This window comes from Eleutherodactylus coqui, chromosome 11 (assembly GCF_035609145.1).
Source record: "Eleutherodactylus coqui strain aEleCoq1 chromosome 11, aEleCoq1.hap1, whole genome shotgun sequence".
Lineage (NCBI taxonomy): Eukaryota > Metazoa > Chordata > Amphibia > Anura > Eleutherodactylidae > Eleutherodactylus > Eleutherodactylus coqui.
In genome coordinates, this window is record NC_089847.1 from 136,940,888 (window position 1) to 136,962,881 (window position 21,994).

At 49.4% G+C, this 21,994-nt stretch overlaps 2 protein-coding genes across 6 annotated transcripts in view; one reads left to right on the forward strand and one right to left on the reverse strand.

The window, feature by feature from the left end:
• The window catches only part of GAS2 (growth arrest specific 2), a 93,567-nt gene extending 88,595 nt beyond the window's left edge, over positions 1-4,972 (forward strand). For all 5 annotated transcript variants that reach the window (XM_066583609.1, XM_066583612.1, XM_066583614.1 and 2 more), the window contains one exon: positions 2,634-4,972. In XM_066583609.1, the coding sequence (XP_066439706.1) occupies positions 2,634-2,852 (219 nt within the window). In that variant the 3' untranslated portion in view covers positions 2,853-4,972. The remainder of the gene's footprint in view (positions 1-2,633) is intronic.
• Positions 4,973-7,221: 2,249 nt separating this feature from the next.
• On the reverse strand, positions 7,222-14,919 carry SVIP (small VCP interacting protein). Its single transcript, XM_066583615.1, has 4 exons — positions 14,808-14,919; positions 13,276-13,326; positions 11,617-11,733; positions 7,222-7,835 (listed from the first exon to the last, which is right to left on the reverse strand). Exons 1-4 carry the CDS (start codon positions 14,868-14,870, stop codon positions 7,821-7,823), a joined length of 246 nt encoding a protein of 81 aa, XP_066439712.1. The 5' UTR covers positions 14,871-14,919; the 3' UTR covers positions 7,222-7,820.
• Positions 14,920-21,994: the final 7,075 nt, after the last annotated feature.

Genomic DNA, 21,994 nt, shown 5'->3' on the forward strand with positions numbered 1-21,994 from the left:
ATCTAATATCTATATATTTCATATTTATCTATCTCATATCTATTTCATATTTATCTATCTCATATTTATCTATCTCATATCTATCTATCTCATATCTATCTATCTATCTCCTATCTATCTCATATCTATCTATCTCCTATCTATCTCATATCTATCTATTTATCTCATATCTATCTGTCTCATATCTATCTATCTCATATCTATCTATCTCATTATATCTCATATCTATCACATATCTATTTCATATTTATCTATCTCATATCTATCTGTCTCATATCTATCTCATATCTATCTATCTATCTATCTATCTCCTATCTATCTCATATCTATCTATTTATCTCATATCTATCTCATATCTATCTATTTATCTCATATCTATCTCATATCTATCTATCTCATTATATCTCATATCTATCACATATCTATCTATCTCATATCTATCTATCTCATATCTATCTGTCTCATATCTATCTATCTATCTATCTCCTATCTATCTATCTCATATTTATCTATCTCATATCTATCTGTCTCATATCTATCTGTCTCCTATCTATCTATCTATCTATCTATCTCATATCTATCTATTTCATATTTATCTATCTCATATCTATCTGTCTCATATCTATCTATCTATCTCATATCTATTGCATATTTATCTATCTCATATCTATCACATATCTATCTCATATCTATGTGTCTCATATCTATCTATCTATCTAGCTATCTCATATCTATCTATCTCATATCTATCTATCTCATTATATCTCATATCTATCACATATCTATCCATCTCATATCTATCTTTCATATTTATTTATCTATCTCATATCTATCTATCTATCTCATTATATCTCATATCTATCACATATCTATCTGTCTCATATCTATCTCATTATATCTCATATCTATCTATCACATATCTATCTATCTCATATCTATCTATCTATCTCATATCTATCTAATATCTATCTATATCACATCTATCTATCTATTTCACATCTATCTCATATCTATCTATTTATCTCATATCTATCTATCTCATATCTATCTATTCCATATCTATCTATCTCATATCTATCTATTTATCTCATATCTATCTATGTCATATCTATCTCATATCTATCTATTTCATATTTATCTATCTCCTATCTAATCTATCACATATCTATCTCATATCTATCTATTTATCTCACATCTATCTATCTTTCTATCTCACATCTATCTATCTCATATCTATCTATCCCATATCTATCTATCTCATATCTATCTATGTCATATCTTTTTTCATATCTATCTATTTCAAATTTATCTATCTCATATCTATCAATCTCATATCTATCAATCTCATATCTATCAATTTCATATTTATCTATCTCATATCTATCTATCTCATTATATCTTATATCTATCTATCTTTCTATCACATATCTATCTATCTCATATCTATCTATCTATTTCATATTTATCTATCTCATATCTATGTATCTATCTATCTCATATCTATCTATCTCACATCTATCTCATCTATTTATCTGATATCTATTTATCTGATATCTATTTATCTGATATCTATCTATCTATCTGATATCTATCTATCTATCTCATATCTATCTATCTCATATCTATCTATCTAATATCTATTTCATATTTATCTATCTCCTATCTATCTCTCATATCTATTTCATATTTATCTCTCACATCTATCTCATATCTATCTATTTATCTGATATCTATCTATCTGATATCCATCTATCTCATATCTATCTATCTGATATCTATCTATCCCATATCTATCTATCCCATATCTATCTATGTCATATCTATCTCATATCTATCTTCTATCTATCTATCTATCTATCTCCTATCTATCTCTCATATCTATCTATTTCGTATTTATCTATCTCATATCTATCTCATATTTATCTATCTATCTCATCTCTCTATCTCATATCTATCTTCTATTTATCTATCTCATATTATCTATCTCATCTCTCTCTCTCTATATATATATATATATCTCATATCTATCTATATCATATCTATCTACTCTCTCTCTTTATCTCATATCTCTCTCTATATATATATCTCATATCTATCTATCTAATATCTATCTATATATCTATCTTTCTATCTCATATCTATATATACATATATCTATCTCATTATCTCATCTCCCTCTCTCTATATATATATAATATGTATCTATCTCTCTGTGTATATTTGGCATTACATGCTCACTGAAGGTAAGAGAGCTGAAAAAGAAGTGGCCTCCACTTATGTATACTAGAAGTCCAGTTACAGCGGTTGTCGCTGCCCCTCCCCCACTAATCTAAGCTGCTGAAACAAAGTACAATAGTCAGAAAGGGAAGGTTGGAGAAACATGTCTGCTTTATGTAAGAACAGCACCGCAGCCGTCCACTATCCCATCCCCATTCACTTGGCCAGAGCTGAGGTCCAATGCCACCCCCCTCCCCCTGTGGGCAGTTACTGGCTGGAAGCAGCCATGCTTTTTATTCCTGGACTACTTCTTTAAGAATGGTGACGGTTACATTGGCGTGAGCGGAGATGGGATTTGCTCTTGCGGTAAACATGGTGGGCGTTCTTCCTAATCCGTATGTTTGTTTTCTTTCTAGATGCTCCACAACAAACACGTGATGGTTCGCGTCGGGGGCGGATGGGAGACGTTTGCCGGATATCTGCTCAAACACGACCCATGCAGAATGCTGCAAATATCACGCGTGGATGGAAAAACCTCTCCGATCCAGAACAAGTCTCCCACCATCAAAGATATGAGCCCCGATACCTACCTGGTGGTCTCCGCCCACTACAAGTCCAAAAAGGAGATTAAGTGAGGCCATAGGGCGCACCCCTCCCCCACCATACCAGAAGCTGAACTTAGATTACTGCGAGCAATACGGTTATTAATTGCGGTTCTTGGGGTAGTCTTCCTCTTCCATTTACTTCTCCACGGCTTTTATCTGCTCTACGATAAAGTTGAGAGTAAACTCCAGAGAAGTTCTTTTTCTGTAAATTATCTGATATTGTCTGGAGGCCGGGCGATGTGCGAGCCGCCGGTGATTATATCTTACCCCAAATACGGGTCATCTCAGGCGTCCAGACTGATGGGCATTAGGGCAGCGCCAAGAGCCCCGGTGACTGTAGAGGCCCGCAGGCGGCTCATTCACGCAACAGTGGAAGACCTAAAGCTGTCCAATCAATAGAGCCGCCTGTCGGGTGACATCACTAATCCCCACCCACAAACCTAAGATGCGTCAGTGGCTCCTGAGGTCTTACAGTATAAGGCAAATTCTTAAAGGGGTTGTCTAGGCTCCTTTGAACTGATAATTGATGCTCTGGCCATCAGTAGTGGATGGACGGGCTTGTGTGATTAATCCTGCAGCGTCCATTTGTCCTCCAGGATCAGACTACACACGGTTTGTTTGTAGTCTGTAACCATGGAGACACATAGCTTTCATAGGAACTGCATACGCCAAACGTTGCGAGATTTTTCATTAAGACTATTTTCAAAGTTGTTCATTTTGCATTAATCTCATTTTGCAGTCAGATCATTAAGGGGTTGTCCAATTATAAACGATTGATGACCAAACCTTAGGATAGGTCATCAATAGTAGATTGATAAGGTGTCGCTCCCCCAGGACTCCTGCTGATCAGCTTTTCGCTGGGCTCATGTGCTTATGCACTGGGCTAATTTCTATAGGAAGCAGACAGCTCCATTCCAACTGCAGTGGCCAAACTTAGTATTGCAGGCCATTCACTTCAATGGGGACTTTGCCTGTAATACAAAGACTGGCCACTGCAGTAGGAATGGAGCTGTCTGCTTGCTGTAGAAATCAGCTCAGTGCACAAGCAACCCGGCTTGGGGAACAGCTGATCAGTGGGAGTCCTAGATGGCAGACCACTGTTTATCTACTACTGATAGCCTATCCTGTGGATTGACCATCAATACTTTTTACAACTGGACAACCCCTTTAACCTTTATATTAAGAAGGAGCAGTCATGTCCTCGGGTCGACAGTGTACAATAACTTTCCAACTGCCCTCCTACTGACTCCCATTATGCATGGCAAGTTCCACGCCGAAATCTGCAGCAGTGATGTGGGTTTCGACATGGAATTTCCACTGTGGAAATTCCACCCCATTTCCGGGTCTCTGGACGCTCCCCCAGGGTAGGTTTACTGGGCGGAATTCGCCATTTAGTTTTCCACCGCCTTTAAAAACCACATCAAAATCTTCATTTTTTGGGTCTGGTTGCAGGTAGGTGCAGCCCCCTCAATGGGCAAAATCCGCATGCAGAACTCCACCATGGAAAATCGCGTTTCCGCCTCAAGAAGAAGAGAAAAAAGAAGAGCTGTGCCGGTGTCAGTGCGGCCGCAGCTGCCCCCGCTGGCCGGAGGACACAACGGCTCCTCTATAACCTCAGCTGTTCCTAAATTATGTCTTATTTCTAGGAAAGCCGCGTGATAAAGTAATATGGCTGCCATTACTGGGGTCGCTCTTTCCTAAAGTCCTGAAAGGCAGCTGTATCCAGTATTACACCCCCCACCACGTTCTCCACGCAGGCGTCCGGGTGATGGAAGTACAAATAAGTACTGCCGATTTAAAGGGGCGTTATACTCTTGCCTCTGCAGAGCGGCGGCTCAGAGGTTGGCGCTGTGACCTTCAGCGCTGCCATTTCAATCTGACCAGTTCTCTGCGGGGTCTCCGATTTCCCCCAATAACGGACGGTAGCCTGTGCCCCCGTTCTGAACCCCCCTCCCCCATCATCCCCCGTATTCTGATATTTCTGTAACTCTGAATACTCTGGATTGTGTCTGAGAAGATGAAAGATCCCGATTTGTTTTTGATATTTGTACCTCTTCTGTTTTTGTCTATTACTGGCAGGATTGCTTCGGGCAGTATTATAGTCTATTCTGTCATGTTTGCCTAATTTTGATAAAGTTTGATTTTTTTGATTGAAAGGCTCCCCGTGTTTGATTGGTTACTACAGAAACTTGAACAAACAACCAATCAGATTCGAGCTTCTACTGGTTACAAAATTGAAGCTGTGATCTGATTGGTTGTTACAGGAAACACCTTTTTTTTATTGTGAATAAAGTTAGTGCTGATAGAAAATTCTCAGTGTTGCCGTAGCGACCATTTGGATGGTACAATGCAACGTGGCATCTAACTGGTATCTATGGTAGGGTTGCCACCTTTGTCAAAAAAAGTTACCAACCAAGGTAAATGTGGGTGTGGTTAGGGGAGTGGCTTATGACACGTTCTTACCTTTGTTATTCCAGTGGTCGCAGCTAGTAATAGTGGCGCCAGTGATAACGGTCCCCCCTAGTAGTGTCCCCAATAGTAATTGTCCCCTCCCCATCCTGCACCTCCGGCGGCCTCAGCCCCACATTATCAAGTATTTTGCTCACTGGCTCCCACTCGTCCGCCACTGCTGTAATCTGTGACCGTGACCCCCGGCGTCCGTGTCCTGCACATCTCCTACACATGGCAGGCCCTGGGGTGGGGTCAGAGGTCGCAGTGGCGGCTGGACAGAAGCGAATGAGTGAGATACGTGATGCTGTGGGGCTTCTGCCCGCCGGTGCCGCTCACAGTTGGCAATTAGAGCTGGTAATAAATAAATAGCAGCACCGGCCTTTTAACTTAACCCTCTGTGGGCAACACGGCTATAAGATGGATTTCTGGTTTTGGGACGAAAGTTTGTCTTGAGACTGAAAGGATGGGGGAAGGAGAGGGGATCTCTTCTGTCGTTCTTCTATGCCGTCTCTCTGGCCCGCTGCTTCCAGGTCCCGTTATTGGCCGTCCATGATGGCCGCAGCAGTCTTGTAACCACTTAATGCGCACTGATCACATGATCAGCCCTGACCAATCAGAAAGCAGGTATGGTGCGCTGGTAGTCTAACATTACCAAGGCATGCTGGGGGATTCAGTAGCCTGAAGACTGTCAGCCATCTTGGATGGCTAGAAATGAGCCCTGGAACCGGCAGATCGGAGGGCCGGCGGGTAATATACCCCCCCCCCCCCGATCCAGGAGGTGGATGGTCTCGTTAATAATCCTAAGTAGGTTATGCGCCACAATTAACGTATCGATCAGACATATCTACAGCGCCAGACGGCTTCTTCCATGAAATGTTGCTGAATTGGATACTTTTTGAGTTTTCCTTTGCCGGTCGGCCATTAACGGATCATCAGCTTCTATGTAAATAATCTCAGACAATGTGGGAATTTTGATCCGTGGCTTTGGGATCGCTGCAGCCTAAAGCTTATGATAGGATTGGCCAATCCTGCGGCCGCTGTAGTCATGGGGTCCGGCTGCCCCCCTCTCCGCAGGTACTATAATGTTAGCAAACAGGCACCAAACCCTCCTGTCCGAGGCGGTCAGTGCTGCCGCTCAAGGGAGCGTTGTAATCCCTGCTAGGGGTCCTCATCACCGCTGGGTGCGCCATGAGCCTGACGGCAATTTAGGGAAGGTCTACCATTAAAACACACAGAGGCGCTTTACCCAAGACCAGTTAGGCTGACAGAAGGCCGTCTGGTTCAGTGTCTTACCCCGATGATGGTTATATGCCGCTGCCCGCGCAACATCAGCTAGACTATAGTGACATAGTGTGCTAGCCGAATGAAGATGACGTCCATCCAGTTCAGCCAGTAACCCCCCTTCCCCCTTGTGGATCCAGAGGAAGGTAAAAAATAAAAAAAAAACAAAAGAGGCCGAAGCCAATTGGCCCTTTGGGGAAAAATGTCTTCCCCGACTCCATAATGGCAGCGAGAATAATCCCTGGACCAACAGTCTTCAGAGAAGGTTCCTTCCTGACGCCAAGACCTGGATAAAGGAGGGGGGAGACACGAGACCCCCGATCTCTGGAGGCCTCAGTGCCACCCCCAGTGATCAGACGTTTATCACCTGTCCTATGATTTTAGTCCAACCCTTTTGAGGCCACCTTCACACCAACATAACAGGCTCATTTGTGCCCCGTATTACAGACAAGTGTCCCGGTCCAACTGTGGGTCAACTGACCTGAACCGATGTGACAGCCGCCTGCGGGTCATACGCTGCACAGATTTAAGAGGGGGGTCTCCGGGACTCCAATATTGACCTATGGCTACATATCAGACCGGTGGACCGCCGCCCCGGACTCCGACGATCAGCTGCTTGTATTCTTGGGCAAGCACTAGATGACAAACGACTCGAAGGCGGCAGATCTGCTGAGTCAGAGGTTAATTTAATAGAATTACTTGAATTAAATAAAATCGTTTACTGTACATATAATTATATAAATATCAAAGCCGAACGTCCTCCAGATTACCGGTAACACGGGAAGTGTACAAGTCGTATCCCGGCGCAGCCACGATCAGGCAAACGTCCTATGGGGAATGCCTGGCACCAGTCCCCATGATGCATTGGGAGCAGTCATTTATAGGATGCATCGGTGCTCAGCCCATCCAGCTTGTGACCTCGACTGTGATACAAGATGCCTCAGTGCTGCCCCTAGCTGGTGAGATGACAGACTGCATGCCTGCCTCCAATGTGTAGGTGTTTGTACAACCCCAAACTGTATAATCAACTGTTCTGCAAGTATTAAGACTAGCACGGCAAGTCACTACAAGTTACACAATGGCGCCCCCTGTGGAGATTTGTGTTAGAAACGGGCAAATCTTGAATCAAGTCACATCCGAATATTGCGAGGACTCATGACTGCACCGACGTCTTCTGGATCCATGAATGCAAATAGCAAAAGCCAGACAACGGAAAGTCTCCATGTATCTGCGATCAGGCTGTGGTCGTCCGCACCTTCCAGATCCTTAGCCAACCTGCCACTGGAGAGAGACGGAGACGTAAACCGCGTGGCCAACGACCAAGACACTTACCGCTGCTGCACTATGGGTTATACATAAACAGTGTGATGAAGGGGTTCTGTTGCAGAAACAGCGCCACTTTGGGATGATTTTAGTACTGCAAGGCGTCCCCTTTCATAGAAACAGGAACGAGCTGCAAGACCAAACTACTTAGGGATAAAAATGGCGCCGTTTATGGAACAAAAAACCAACAGGTCCCTTTAAACCCCCTAAGGATGTGACCCTTTTTTTCATTGTTTTTCTTTGGGGGTCGTCGTGTTTTGCGGGATGAGTTGTATTTTTCAATGGGACCATTTAATGTACTGAAAAACTTTTAAAAATGTCTACTTGGAATGAAATGGGGGACCCTCAAATACGGATCGGGTAGGTGGGTGCAGTGATGAGAGTGACACCAGGCTCTCGGGATCAGTGAGGCCTTGCATGCTATTCCCTTCCCTGGACATGCCATAATACGGCCCCCTGAGCACTATATGCACGCACTACGCCTCCCACGCTGCACGACAGCACAGACGCTGAACCAGCAGGAGGCGGTAGTGAGAGAGGACAAATGACCGGCATCCACCTTGAAACGTGACCTTGCCAAATTCCTGCTCTGCCTCCTTGTATAATATTATAAAATGATGACAAACGGCTGCGGAGGGAACGAGGACAGGAAGGCGCCGGCTGATCAGCACGGAATCGGCTGCGTGGGCGAACGCCGCTGCAATAAGGCAACAGCCACATCCCAGAAGAACAGAAGCTGTAAAATCCATCCCACAAACAGCTGCGGCAGAAAGACGGCGTGTAAAAGGTCATTCATGGCTCCCGACGTGTCAGTAGATTCCGCGTGACTGTTATGTTTTATTCACAGCTGCAATCTATTGCGTCAATCTGCGCAGATAAATCTTTAGCGCCACCTGGTGGCGACAGCAAGGAAGGTCAACTGAGACAGGGAAAAAAAAAAAAGAGAAAATCTGTGATCGGTAAATGGTTCCAATCACGAGGTTCCTGACTGTCTAGCGCCCTGCAGCCGCATTCACGAACAGCGGTAAATTACCGAGAGCATGGATGGTACACAATAATAAAAACCGCAGCGGCAGAAGTGACCCCACACTGCAACTAAATGGTGATATATATAGACAGAAGTAGTCAGTGTGTCAGAATCACGCATCAGTATTTTCACATCGATGCAAACATTTGCGAAACAAAACGCAGCTCGCAATATTCACAGTCAAGTCAATGGGTTCGCAGAAAAAACGGACAGCGCACGGTTCACATTTCACGGATTCTTTGCCAATAGATGCAGAAAACAAATAGAATTCTTGTTTCTCTTTCAGTTTTCTGTTGGACGTGAAAAACCGACGACTTACGGAAATAAGAAAAACGGACAGACGGCCGGCGGACGGATCCGTGCGCGGATGAAGGAGGCGTCTGTTACTTTGTAGACGCAACTCGCATGGGTCTTCGTTTCTGTGAATTTGGCCTAATGCAACTGGTTACGTTTGCCGCCCGCTAATTTTGGGTCCGGTTTTCGGATGTCCAAGATGGCCGCAGTGACTTGCTAACGCACACTGCTCACTGATTGGCCGATGCTGATTACATGAGAACAAAAACCATTTACACACGTTAAAAAAAAAAAACTGGGAAACGGCGTCACGGAGCCCTAAAAGTAACATCAGTGAAAAATACATCTCCTTCTGCAAAACTGAAGCCCCTCCTACTGCGACGGCCGCGGGGGAAAGGAATTAATTATGGCTTTTGGAAGGCTGAAGTGAAAAATAAAAAAAAATTAAAAACTGCCATGAAGGGGTTAAGTATAACTTCAGCTGATCCTTCATTCCTGATGCAAACCGGTTTACTGGAAACGTAACTCCTCAGGTTTACGATGTACAAACAGCGCAGCCGCACGTGACGGAGGCGAGAGCAGCGCGGCTATACGTTATTGGCCCCCAGGAGAATCACGCGGACGCTCTCTTTACACACAAATTACAGTAAAATTAGCGTAAAAACTCTTCGCAAAACAAATATACGCTCCTCAACACTAACATCGCAACTCCGAGAAGTGGTGGATTATGGGAGCCGCAGGACGGACGGACGCCATTATGATGTGCGAAAATGGAAACAAAATATCCAAAACCTCTTGCTTTGTTTAGTCTGGACTGTGAGCGCCACCCGCAGGAATACAAGTGCGTTTACACGCCTTGGCTGCGATCAGGGAGGAATCTTCTGCCGCGCTGCATGGACTCAGGGTGCAGATCATCAAGATGCTGGCGGCTCCCTCTGCAGTCGCCGACCAATGACGTCCCAGTTGTGCCCAACGGGAGACGAGTGCGGGACGCTGCCGGCCGCGGTAACACGTTTAGGTCACGCAGGCCGATCGGTTATACGAGCGTCCTGCAGCTTGGCGTTGTTGAGCTGAAGGCGGCTCCTGGGACACTTTGGAGAAATGGCGCTCCGCTGGTTCCACGACAAATCGGCGTAACGCTGAGCCGTTAGTATACCTGGAATGAAGACTGGAGGGTCCGGCACGTTATGTCTCCCCACACCATAATCCTGGGAGAAGGACCGGAGTGACGGTCCCTCCTGAAGGCCCCTTCATGGCGTTGCCCCCGGGGTCCCCAGTCCAATCTCCGGCTATCGTTGCATCTGGGACAAAAGCGGGACTCATCGCTGGAGGTCTCATAGCCCAATGTTGTACAAGCGCCCTCTGGTGGTCTGTGTAGACACTGTTCGCCGTCCTAGGCTTGGGCTGTGACGTCCAATTTCCCTCACAGTATAGAATGTATCACTCTGCGCCATTCTTGTATTCTGGTGATCCATCCGTGCAGCGGTTCGCCTCTGTGCGTCTCTTACTGTCATTAGAGTTCGTCGCTGTTCTCCAACCGCTGGGACACAATGTGTAACAGTCTGACATGTCGGCATGTAGCGTGTAGCGATCTGCCGCAGCGATAAGCCGAGGTCTCTCTGCTGGAGGATTCTGTCCCTCTCAGTTTGCCACAAGTGGTGATAACTGGCACGTCGACTACCAGCGGGCATCGCGCCATCATATCACATGACTGCATCCAATTTTGAGGTTTCTTGTGGCTAAAAAACAACTTGGTTTCCATCTAACTTTGATACCATTGAAGCCCCTCCCACATGTCAGATTGGAGCTAGACACTTGAAAATGTGATAATTTGCATATTTTAGCGACACCTTCTATTTCCCTGATTTGCATAACCTTATGGCTCCTCCTTCCTGGTGTTGAGGAGTATATATATAGTTCTGTAGAGTCCTTGGATCACATTGTAAGTGCGCCTCCCATCACGCCTCAGTGCTGCCCCCTGCTGACACACGAGGGAGAAGGTAAGCAATGCACGATCTGCTGAGCATACAGAGAATGCCCCTTTCACACGGGCCAAGAGTCTCACGATTCCCGTTTGCCCGTCCTGCTGTCATCACCAGCTCGTTGACGCTCGGGCAGCGCGATTAGACCGCATGATTCTCGCTGATTGGCGCACTTATCCTTCAGCGTTTTACAATCCTATATGTTTACACGGCACGACACACACCGGCGCGGGAGCCGAACGGCAAACCGGAAGCGCAGGATTCTTGTTCGCCGTCGGCTGCGTTTAACTAGAACGTTCAGTAAGTGTTCCGTGTAAATGAGCCTACAGATCAGCAGCGGCCGCACCTCTGATCTCGGTTCAGGCAGGAAGCATCCAACCGGACGTCCGCTCCCCCCGACTGCTACCCTCTGGTGTTCCTGAGTGCGTCTACCTACCCGGAGTCCCCCGCCGCCGCCAGCGGGTGCTGAGCTGGCCATCGCGTTGTCCATCTCTTCCTTCTTCTTCTTCTTCTGCTCCACGGATGTCGGGTTCTTAATCCCTCGGTTTGCGGCCTTCACAGAAGACAAAGAGGGTTAGCGGTGCGAGAACGCGGAAGGTCCTTGCGGGGGCGCACTATACGAGGGCGGTCGGACGACTCCCCCTATAACTGCCTGAAGACACATAGTGGGCGCGTTTAGGGCTCTATGGCGTTATACAGTCATGTGACAACAAGTAAAAGGGAGTGGGCGGAGCTGTGAGAACACGAAGGGTAAACATTAACAATTGCGCAGTGAAGCCGCCGTCTGTTTTACGTCTGTAGGTCTGCACTGGTGTACTCCGACGTGCCCTTTTACCCGCAGCGCACCCCATTATCGCCCGTATTTACAAACTAGCCATAAAAGTTAGTGGGGAAATGCAGAAAATGCACAATTGTATAAATATTCGCTGCGCTTTTCATGCACGTTTCAGGGACAGCGAGGAAAGAGAAATAACGTTAATCGGGCCTTTTTTTCCCCCCCTTTTTGCGTGTGAGAACGTATACGGGTGCGACACGGACGTAACAAAGCGCACGCGCATCAGAACCACCTACAACGTGCGCGTACGGCTGTAGTAAAAACGCTGCGTTTTCACGGACCCTATTTGCGTCCGCCTGTGAATGCTGCAGACTTTGTGCCGCCCGCCTCGCCGTATAATTAGGGTGGTTCTGCACACCGCGGTTGGTGGATAATAACTGTTTGCGCCGTTTTTGCTTTACCGATAAGTCCGCGGGCGGAGGTCACAGTCGGGGTTTTTCTGCCCCCGCGGACCTCATTGGGTAAAGCCACATTTACTGATCTTGTCCAAAAGTGAGACAAATCTAGACTAAACGGCATTAAAATGCGCCAAATTTATCACTGCAGTCCTGCTGATTGTTAAGACCACCCAGTCCATAGGTTTAGACCGCCGTGCAGTCGGCTTAGTGGGCACCAAAAACTGGCACAATTTACTGCAATTTGGCACAGTTCTTGGCATCACCGCGCCCGTAACGACGCGAACGACCAACTCAACATATTATGTATTCTGCACGGAAAAAAATCATTTAAACACCCCCCCCCGCCGTGCCCCCCGCAAAGAAATATAAATTTTGGTAGTGCGTAACCATGGCAACACAAAGAGACGACGTATCGTGTCAGTCATGGCGCACGAGTAACACTGGAAAAAGAAAAAAAATAGCAAAAACCAAACGGCGGGGCGGATGTCTGCGCTCCGGGGCTCCAAAACATGTCAGCCAAGGTCTACAGCACATCACACGCAACCAACAGCCGCAGCGCAAAACACGAGCCGCACGCGGCCGCCGGCGGAGAGGAAAGGGTTACGGCTCTTCAAAAGCAGAGATGAAAATTCTCAGGACCCAAATCTGCTGCGCCACTAAGGGGTTAAACAGAGGTCTCTGTTGCCGCGCCCCTGAAGTCGCGGCTCGACCACAGGGACCCGCCATAACGTTGTACATAGGGGGGCAGGCGGCTCAGTCCGTCTCCACAGAGGTGTCTGCGTTGGGCGCCTCCCCGGATCTCGCCGTTTCTACGGTTACCGTCTGGTAGCGATCGTTATTGCGCAGCGGCAGACGTTCGTACTTCCATCTGGCGTTTCTCCGCGGCTTCGGCTAATTGTCGTCTCTTCAGATCCTGCAGAGAAAGAGTGAAATCCCATCAGAGACGAGCGGCAAATATGGCAGCGCTGACGGGGGGCGCAGGGGGCGGGGCTTCACCTCAGTCACCTCTACAGGGGTCATCGCCAGGAGCAGTTATACCGCAGCGCCCCGGTGTGGTGACCACAACAACCCCCATCAGGCCGCGGGGCGACATCGCACTTAACCCCTTAACGACCGCCCACATATCTTCCAAGGCGGCCGTTAAGGGGCTTTATTCTTCAGCGCTGCATTGGACGCCCGGCGCGGGGCTCCAGTGTCGGGGGAGCGGGCACTGCGCTGGCGGATGGCAGCCGGGCACTCGCTCCGACATCGAGGACTGCAGAAACATTGTGTGATCCGCTGTGTTTAACCCTTTACAATCTGGTAGGCTGGCCGCGGAGATTCGGGGCAATTCACAGCATGCTACGAATTGCCCGCCGCGAGCAGAGAATCGCAGTGATCCTCCGCTGGTGGACAGGGGGAAGCGGTGCGACTCGCCGACGGTTTACCTGCCGGGGGCCGCAATCTGCAGATAGTCCGCTCCCCCAGAGGGACGAAAAGAGCATAAAAAGGTAATAAAAATAAATACATCCACACCTCCCCTTCAGCCCGCAGTATGGCGCGCCCGCGGCGCGGAGGACACGGTCACCATTATTATTTTACAGACTGAACGCCCAAAAAATGACAAATTCTTTCCCCCCCTAAACCGTAATAATGAAGCCGCAGGCGCTGCGAGGACCAGAGGGGGGACACGCTAAAACACAACTTGTCCCGCCGACCGTGCGAGCCGCGCCGCCGCCAGGACGTCGGGGGGTTTGGCTCCTGGAAGGGGACGATGAAAGAAACCTGAAAAGTCAGCGGGGGCTTCAGGTGCAGAGCGGTCACCAAGGGGTTAACGGGGCCGCCGTCATGCTGAGCGCTGCTCTACGTGGGGCTGGTGATCGGTCTGCGCCCGTCAGTCACACGGCGCCGCGGGCGGTCCTGATGTAAAGTCACATCTCCCAGCCGTCTCTGCGGATTCTTTAAGCTTCTGACGCGATTTCTGCCGCAGTTTTTCGGCCATTTGCTTTAATTCCCTCCATGTTTCGGCGCCGTGCGAGCGACCGCGAGGATCCCCTCCGGACAACCGTGTACGGGCGCCATAGTGGGCTCCGCCGGCCGCCACATAACGCTGCCCCACTGCGTTGTGGCCATTCCCACTGCGTCTGAAGCGTTGTCACGGCGATCCGCCTGTAAGTGTAAGTACGGCGCCGCAGACACCCGGTATATAAACCGCACGCCGTGCCATAAATGACAGCTACGGAATGAGGCCCTGCGATACAATAACCAGCAAAGGGTTAACGGAATGATGACAGGGTGTCCAGCTGGCGCCCCCCGCAGGACGGAGGAGGTACAACATGTGGCCAAAATGTAAACATGCTCTATAACAATATGCTAGTGCTGCTGCTGTGACTCCGCCGCCCCTCCCCCACTCACAGGGTCGGGGGTCTCCACCACGTCCGCGGCGGCGCCCCCCAGACACGGCAGGCACAGTCCCATCCCGGCCGCTCCTCCTGCAGGAACACACGGAGCAGCGCAACCAGCGGCCGCCAGCCGGCGCTAGAGGGACAGCCGCCGGCAGCAGCGCGGAGCGCAGTGTCCGCAGGCGCCATCTTACCGGAGACCGCAGACAGTTCTGTGTGACCCCGTCCATCACCACAAGGAGGGGATATATATATACTCCTATGGGAGGGGGGGGGGGGCTGACAAGGAACATGTCTATATAATCACACACATACATATATAGACCCGTGTATAAAAAAAAGGGGAAAAAACCCTATTTATGTTCACCGCATCTCCTTAAAAATAGAAGTGGTACCAATAAAACCGTTGTCTCGTTCTGTGATATACAAGCCGCCCCTCCGTGGCGATAGAAAGCAGTATAAGCGGCGTCCCTGCGATACAAATGGCGTTTTTTTCAAAGACATTTCATTTTTTCCCATTATTTTCTGCCGCCATCCTCTGCGCCGATGACTTATTTCCCGCCCACATGGTTGTGCGCGGTCGTATGTCTTGCGCCACGTCCCGTCGTTTGTGTTTGCACCATTTTGGAATATGTACGACTTTTCATTGCATTTCTTTCTTGATGGGGGTGACCAAAAAAGGGCATTTCTGCGCTCTTTATTTTTACCGGACGCCGCTCACCGTGCGCAGTAAATAATGCGTTACTGTGATAGAGCGGGCTTTTATAGACGCTGCGATGCCAAAATGTATTTTTGATTTATTATTTAGATTCTTTTATTACAAATCTGGCAAAAGTTTTTTTTTTTTTTTTTTACTTTTATAATTAGTTAAAGGGGTTGTCCCGCGCCGAAACGGTTTTTTTTTTTTTTTTAAACACCCCCCCCCCCCCCCCCCCCGTTCGGCGCGAGACAACCCCGATGCAGGGGTTAAAAAAAACAAACGGAGAGTGCTTACCTGAATCCCGGCGGTCCGGCGTCTTCATACTTACCTGTGAAGATGGCCGCCGGGGTCTGCTCCCTCCGTGGACCGCAGGGCTTCTGTGCGGTCCATTGCCGATTCCAGCCTCCTGATTGGCTGGAATCGGCACGTGACGGGGCGGAGCTACACGGAGCCGGCATTCTGCACGAGCGGCCCCATTGAAGACAGGAGAAGACCCGGACTGCGCAAGCGCGGCTAATTTGGCCATCGGAGGCCGAAAATTAGTCGGCACCATGGAGACGAGGACGCCAGCAACGGAGCAGGTAAGTATAAAACTTTTGATAACTTCTGTATGGCTCATAATTAATGCACAATGTACATTACAAAGTGCATTATTATGGCCATACAGAAGTGTATAGACCCACTTGCTGCCGCGGGACAACCCCTTTAAACTTTATTGTTATTTTTTAGGGATGAGCAAGTATACTCGCTCGAGTAATGTGCCTTAGCCGAGTATCTCCCTGCTCGTCCCTAAAGATTCGGGGGACGCCGCGGGGCGGGGAGCTGCAGGGGAGAGCAGGGAGGAACGGAGGGGAGATCTCTCTCTTCCTCTCTCCCGCCCGCTCTCCCCTGCAACTCACCTGTCAGCTGCGGCGGCCCCCAAATCTTCAGGGACGAGCAGGGAGATACTCGGCTAAGGCACATTACTCGCTCATCCCTAGTGTTTTTCCTTCTTTTTTTAGCCCCCAGAGGGGACCACAACTTGCAATCCTCTGATCGCTCCTGCAGTACGATGTAATGCCCCACAGGGATGACTTGGTAGGCATTGTGCCATGACAGCCCTGGGGCCTCACATCGCAGGGGGCCATACGGGACCCCCGAACATCATTCAGGGGATTTAAATGTCAGAATTGACAGCAGCATGTAAAAGGTTGACAGGTCCAATAAGCCGCCGGCTGTAAGGCCTCGTTCACACGGGCTACAAGTCACATGTATGTGAAGCTCATGCTGTCCTACGGGTTCCTTCACATGTGCGATGTTTTGTAGCCTGCGACATCCCGACACAAACCCCTCCCGGGGCCCGCTATGTGGGCGCGGCTCAGAGGTTTGGTAGCCCGTGTTTCCCTGTGGAGCCTTCCTCTATGTTGCATTGTTTTTCATGCGCTGGCGATGCAACGTTGACATTAGGAGATCCCCGTCAGAGCCATAATCTATCCCCGGCCGTGGGGAAATAAAGAATACACAGCCATTCATCGAGCGCTGGCCCTGATTGGCTAAGCGTCAGCCAATCACAATCAGTGCTTCCAGGAGCCCAGCTCTAGTACACCTGTACTGTCACCATGTAGAGCCGGTATGTTACAGGGGCGGAAAGGATTCAGTCAGATCCCAATCGTACAAGTCCTCCTGTAATTGGCATCATAGGTGACCTCAACTATGAGAGACAACAGGAGGAAACATCCAGAACATCACATGGTCTGATTTTTAACGAATTTATTTGCAAATTATGGTGGAAAATAAGTATTTGGTCAATAACAGCCGTTCATCTCAATCCTTTGTTGTACATCCTTTACTGGCAATGACCGAGGTCAGATGTTTTCTGTAAGCCCTCACAAGGTTGGCACACACTGCTGCTGGTATGTTGTCCCATTCCTCCATGCAGATCTCCTCAATAGCAGTGATGTTTTGGGGCTGTCGCTGGGCAACACGGACTTTCAACTCCCTCTAAAGGTTTTCTATAGGGTTGAGATCTGGAGACTGGCTAGGCCACTCCAGGACCTTGAAATGCTTCTTACGAAGCCACTCCTTCGTTGCCCTGGCGGTGTTCTTGGGATCATTGTCATGCTGAAAGACCCAGCCACGTTGCATCTTCAGTGCCCTTGCTGATGGAAGGAGGTTTGCACTCAAAATCTCATGATACATGGCCCCATTCATTCTTTCATGTATACGGATCAGTCGTCCTGGTAACAGCCCCAAAGCATGATGTTGGCACCCCCATGCTTCACAGTAGGTATGGTGCTCTTTGGATGCAACTCAGCATTCTTTCTCCTCCAAACACGAGTTGTGTTTCTGCCAAACAGTTCTACTTTGGTTTCATCTGACCATATGACATTCTCCCAATACTCTTCAGTCGGCCCCGGACATGTACTGGCTTAAGCAGGGGGCCACGTCTGGCACTGCAGGATCTGAGTCCCTGGCTTCGTAGTGCGTTACTGATGGTAGCCTTTGTTACGTTGGTCCTGCTCTCTGCAGGATGAGTCCCTGGTGGTGTAGTGTGTTACTGATGGTGGCCTTTGTTACGTTGGTCCCGCTCTCTGCAGGATCTGAGTCCCTGGCAGCGTAGTGTTACTGATGGTGGCCTTTGTTACGTTGGTCCCGCTCTCTGCAGGATCTGAGTCCCTGGCGGCGTAGTGTGTTACTGATGGTAGCCTTTGTTACGTTGGTCCCGCTCTCTGCAGGATCTGAGTCCCTGGCGGCGTAGTGTGTTACTGATGGTAGCCTTTGTTATGTTGGTCCCGCTCTCTGCAGGATCTGAGTCCCTGGTGGTGTAGTGTGTTACTGATGGTGGCCTTTGTTACGTTGGTCCCGCTCTCTGCAGGATCTGAGTCCCTGGTGGTGTAGTGTGTTACTGATGGTGGCCTTTGTTACGTTGGTCCCGCTCTCTGCAGGATCTGAGTCCCTGGCGGCGTAGTGTGTTACTGATGGTAGCCTTTGTTATGTTGGTCCCGCTCTCTGCAGGATCTGAGTCCCTGGTGGTGTAGTGTGTTACTGATGGTAGCCTTTGTTACGTTGGTCCCGCTCTCTGCAGGATCTGAGTCCCTGGCGGTGTAGTGTGTTACTGATGGTGGCCTTTGTTATGTTGGTCCCGCTCTCTGCAGGATCTGAGTCCCTGGCGGTGTAGTGTGTTACTGATGGTAGCCTTTGTTACGTTGGTCCCGCTCTCTGCAGGATCTGAGTCCCTGGTGGTGTAGTGTGTTACTGATGGTGGCCTTTGTTACGTTGGTCCCGCTCTCTGCAGGATCTGAGTCCCTGGCGGCGTAGTGTGTTACTGATGGTAGCCTTTGTTACGTTGGTCCCGCTCTCTGCAGGATCTGAGTCCCTGGCGGCGTAGTGTGTTACTGATGGTAGCCTTTGTTATGTTGGTCCCGCTCTCTGCAGGATCTGAGTCCCTGGTGGTGTAGTGTGTTACTGATGGTAGCCTTTGTTACGTTGGTCCCGCTCTCTGCAGGATCTGAGTCCCTGGTGGTGTAGTGTGTTACTGATGGTGGCCTTTGTTATGTTGGTCCCGCTCTCTGCAGGATCTGAGTCCCTGGCGGTGTAGTGTGTTACTGATGGTAGCCTTTGTTACGTTGGTCCCGCTCTCTGCAGGATCTGAGTCCCTGGCGGTGTAGTGTGTTACTGATGGTAGCCTTTGTTACGTTGGTCCCAGCTCTCTGCAGGATCTGAGTCCCTGGCGGTGTAGTGTGTTACTGATGGTGGCCTTTGTTACGTTGGTCCCGCTCTCTGCAGGATCTGAGTCCCTGGCGGCGTAGTGTGTTACTGATGGTGGCCTTTGTTACGTTGGTCCCGCTCTCTGCAGGATCTGAGTCCCTGGCGGTGTAGTGTGTTACTGATGGTAGCCTTTGTTACGTTGGTCCCGCTCTCTGCAGGATCTGAGTCCCTGGCGGTGTAGTGTGTTACTGATGGTAGCCTTTGTTACGTTGGTCCCGCTCTCTGCAGGATCTGAGTCCCTGGCGGTGTAGTGTGGTACTGATGGTAGCCTTTGTTACGTTGGTCCCGCTCTCTGCAGGATCTGAGTCCCTGGCGGTGTAGTGTGTTACTGATGGTGGCCTTTGTTACGTTGGTCCCGCTCTCTGCAGGATCTGAGTCCCTGGCGGTGTAGTGTGGTACTGATGGTAGCCTTTGTTACGTTGGTCCCGCTCTCTGCAGGATCTGAGTCCCTGGCGGTGTAGTGTGTTACTGATGGTAGCCTTTGTTACGTTGGTCCCAGCTCTCTGCAGGATCTGAGTCCCTGGCGGCGTAGTGTGTTACTGATGGTAGCCTTTGTTACGTTGGTCCCGCTCCCTGCAGGATCTGAGTCCCTGGCGGTGTAGTGTGTTACTGATGGTAGCCTTTGTTACGTTGGTCCCGCTCTCTGCAGGATCTGAGTCCCTGGCGGCGTAGTGTGTTACTGATGGTAGCCTTTGTTACGTTGGTCCCGCTCTCTGCAGGATCTGAGTCCCTGGCGGTGTAGTGTGTTACTGATGGTAGCCTTTGTTACGTTGGTCACGCTCTCTGCAGGATCTGAGTCCCTGGCGGTGTAGTGTGTTACTGATGGTAGCCTTTGTTACGTTGGTCCCGCTCTCTGCAGGATCTGAGTCCCTGGCGGTGTAGTGTGTTACTGATGGTAGCCTTTGTTACGTTGGTCCCGCTCCCTGCAGGATCTGAGTCCCTGGCGGTGTAGTGTGTTACTGATGGTAGCCTTTGTTACGTTGGTCCCGCTCTCTGCAGGATCTGAGTCCCTGGTGGTGTAGTGTGTTACTGATGGTGGCCTTTGTTACGTTGGTCCTGCTCTCTGCAGGATGAGTCCCTGGTGGTGTAGTGTGTTACTGATGGTGGCCTTTGTTACGTTGGTCCCGCTCTCTGCAGGATCTGAGTCCCTGGCAGCGTAGTGTTACTGATGGTGGCCTTTGTTACGTTGGTCCCGCTCTCTGCAGGATCTGAGTCCCTGGCGGCGTAGTGTGTTACTGATGGTAGCCTTTGTTACGTTGGTCCCGCTCTCTGCAGGATCTGAGTCCCTGGCGGCGTAGTGTGTTACTGATGGTAGCCTTTGTTATGTTGGTCCCGCTCTCTGCAGGATCTGAGTCCCTGGTGGTGTAGTGTGTTACTGATGGTGGCCTTTGTTACGTTGGTCCCGCTCTCTGCAGGATCTGAGTCCCTGGTGGTGTAGTGTGTTACTGATGGTGGCCTTTGTTACGTTGGTCCCGCTCTCTGCAGGATCTGAGTCCCTGGCGGCGTAGTGTGTTACTGATGGTAGCCTTTGTTATGTTGGTCCCGCTCTCTGCAGGATCTGAGTCCCTGGTGGTGTAGTGTGTTACTGATGGTAGCCTTTGTTACGTTGGTCCCGCTCTCTGCAGGATCTGAGTCCCTGGCGGTGTAGTGTGTTACTGATGGTGGCCTTTGTTATGTTGGTCCCGCTCTCTGCAGGATCTGAGTCCCTGGCGGTGTAGTGTGTTACTGATGGTAGCCTTTGTTACGTTGGTCCCGCTCTCTGCAGGATCTGAGTCCCTGGTGGTGTAGTGTGTTACTGATGGTGGCCTTTGTTACGTTGGTCCCGCTCTCTGCAGGATCTGAGTCCCTGGCGGCGTAGTGTGTTACTGATGGTAGCCTTTGTTACGTTGGTCCCGCTCTCTGCAGGATCTGAGTCCCTGGCGGCGTAGTGTGTTACTGATGGTAGCCTTTGTTATGTTGGTCCCGCTCTCTGCAGGATCTGAGTCCCTGGTGGTGTAGTGTGTTACTGATGGTAGCCTTTGTTACGTTGGTCCCGCTCTCTGCAGGATCTGAGTCCCTGGTGGTGTAGTGTGTTACTGATGGTGGCCTTTGTTATGTTGGTCCCGCTCTCTGCAGGATCTGAGTCCCTGGCGGTGTAGTGTGTTACTGATGGTAGCCTTTGTTACGTTGGTCCCGCTCTCTGCAGGATCTGAGTCCCTGGCGGTGTAGTGTGTTACTGATGGTAGCCTTTGTTACGTTGGTCCCAGCTCTCTGCAGGATCTGAGTCCCTGGCGGTGTAGTGTGTTACTGATGGTGGCCTTTGTTACGTTGGTCCCGCTCTCTGCAGGATCTGAGTCCCTGGCGGCGTAGTGTGTTACTGATGGTGGCCTTTGTTACGTTGGTCCCGCTCTCTGCAGGATCTGAGTCCCTGGCGGTGTAGTGTGTTACTGATGGTAGCCTTTGTTACGTTGGTCCCGCTCTCTGCAGGATCTGAGTCCCTGGCGGTGTAGTGTGTTACTGATGGTAGCCTTTGTTACGTTGGTCCCGCTCTCTGCAGGATCTGAGTCCCTGGCGGTGTAGTGTGGTACTGATGGTAGCCTTTGTTACGTTGGTCCCGCTCTCTGCAGGATCTGAGTCCCTGGCGGTGTAGTGTGTTACTGATGGTGGCCTTTGTTACGTTGGTCCCGCTCTCTGCAGGATCTGAGTCCCTGGCGGTGTAGTGTGGTACTGATGGTAGCCTTTGTTACGTTGGTCCCGCTCTCTGCAGGATCTGA

Excerpts from the sequence above, each read along its gene's own strand:
- SVIP (XM_066583615.1), bottom strand. The coding sequence starts at position 14,870 with ATGGGACTGTGCCTGCCGTGTCTGGGGGGCGCCGCCGCGGACGTGGTG. Across the intron at positions 13,327-14,807 it reads TGGTGGAGACCCCCGACCCT|GATCTGAAGAGACGACAATT; the intron begins GTGAGTGGGGGA and ends CTTTCTCTGCAG. Across the intron at positions 11,734-13,275 it reads CGGAGAAACGCCAGATGGAA|GCCGCAAACCGAGGGATTAA; the intron begins GTACGAACGTCT and ends TCTTCTGTGAAG.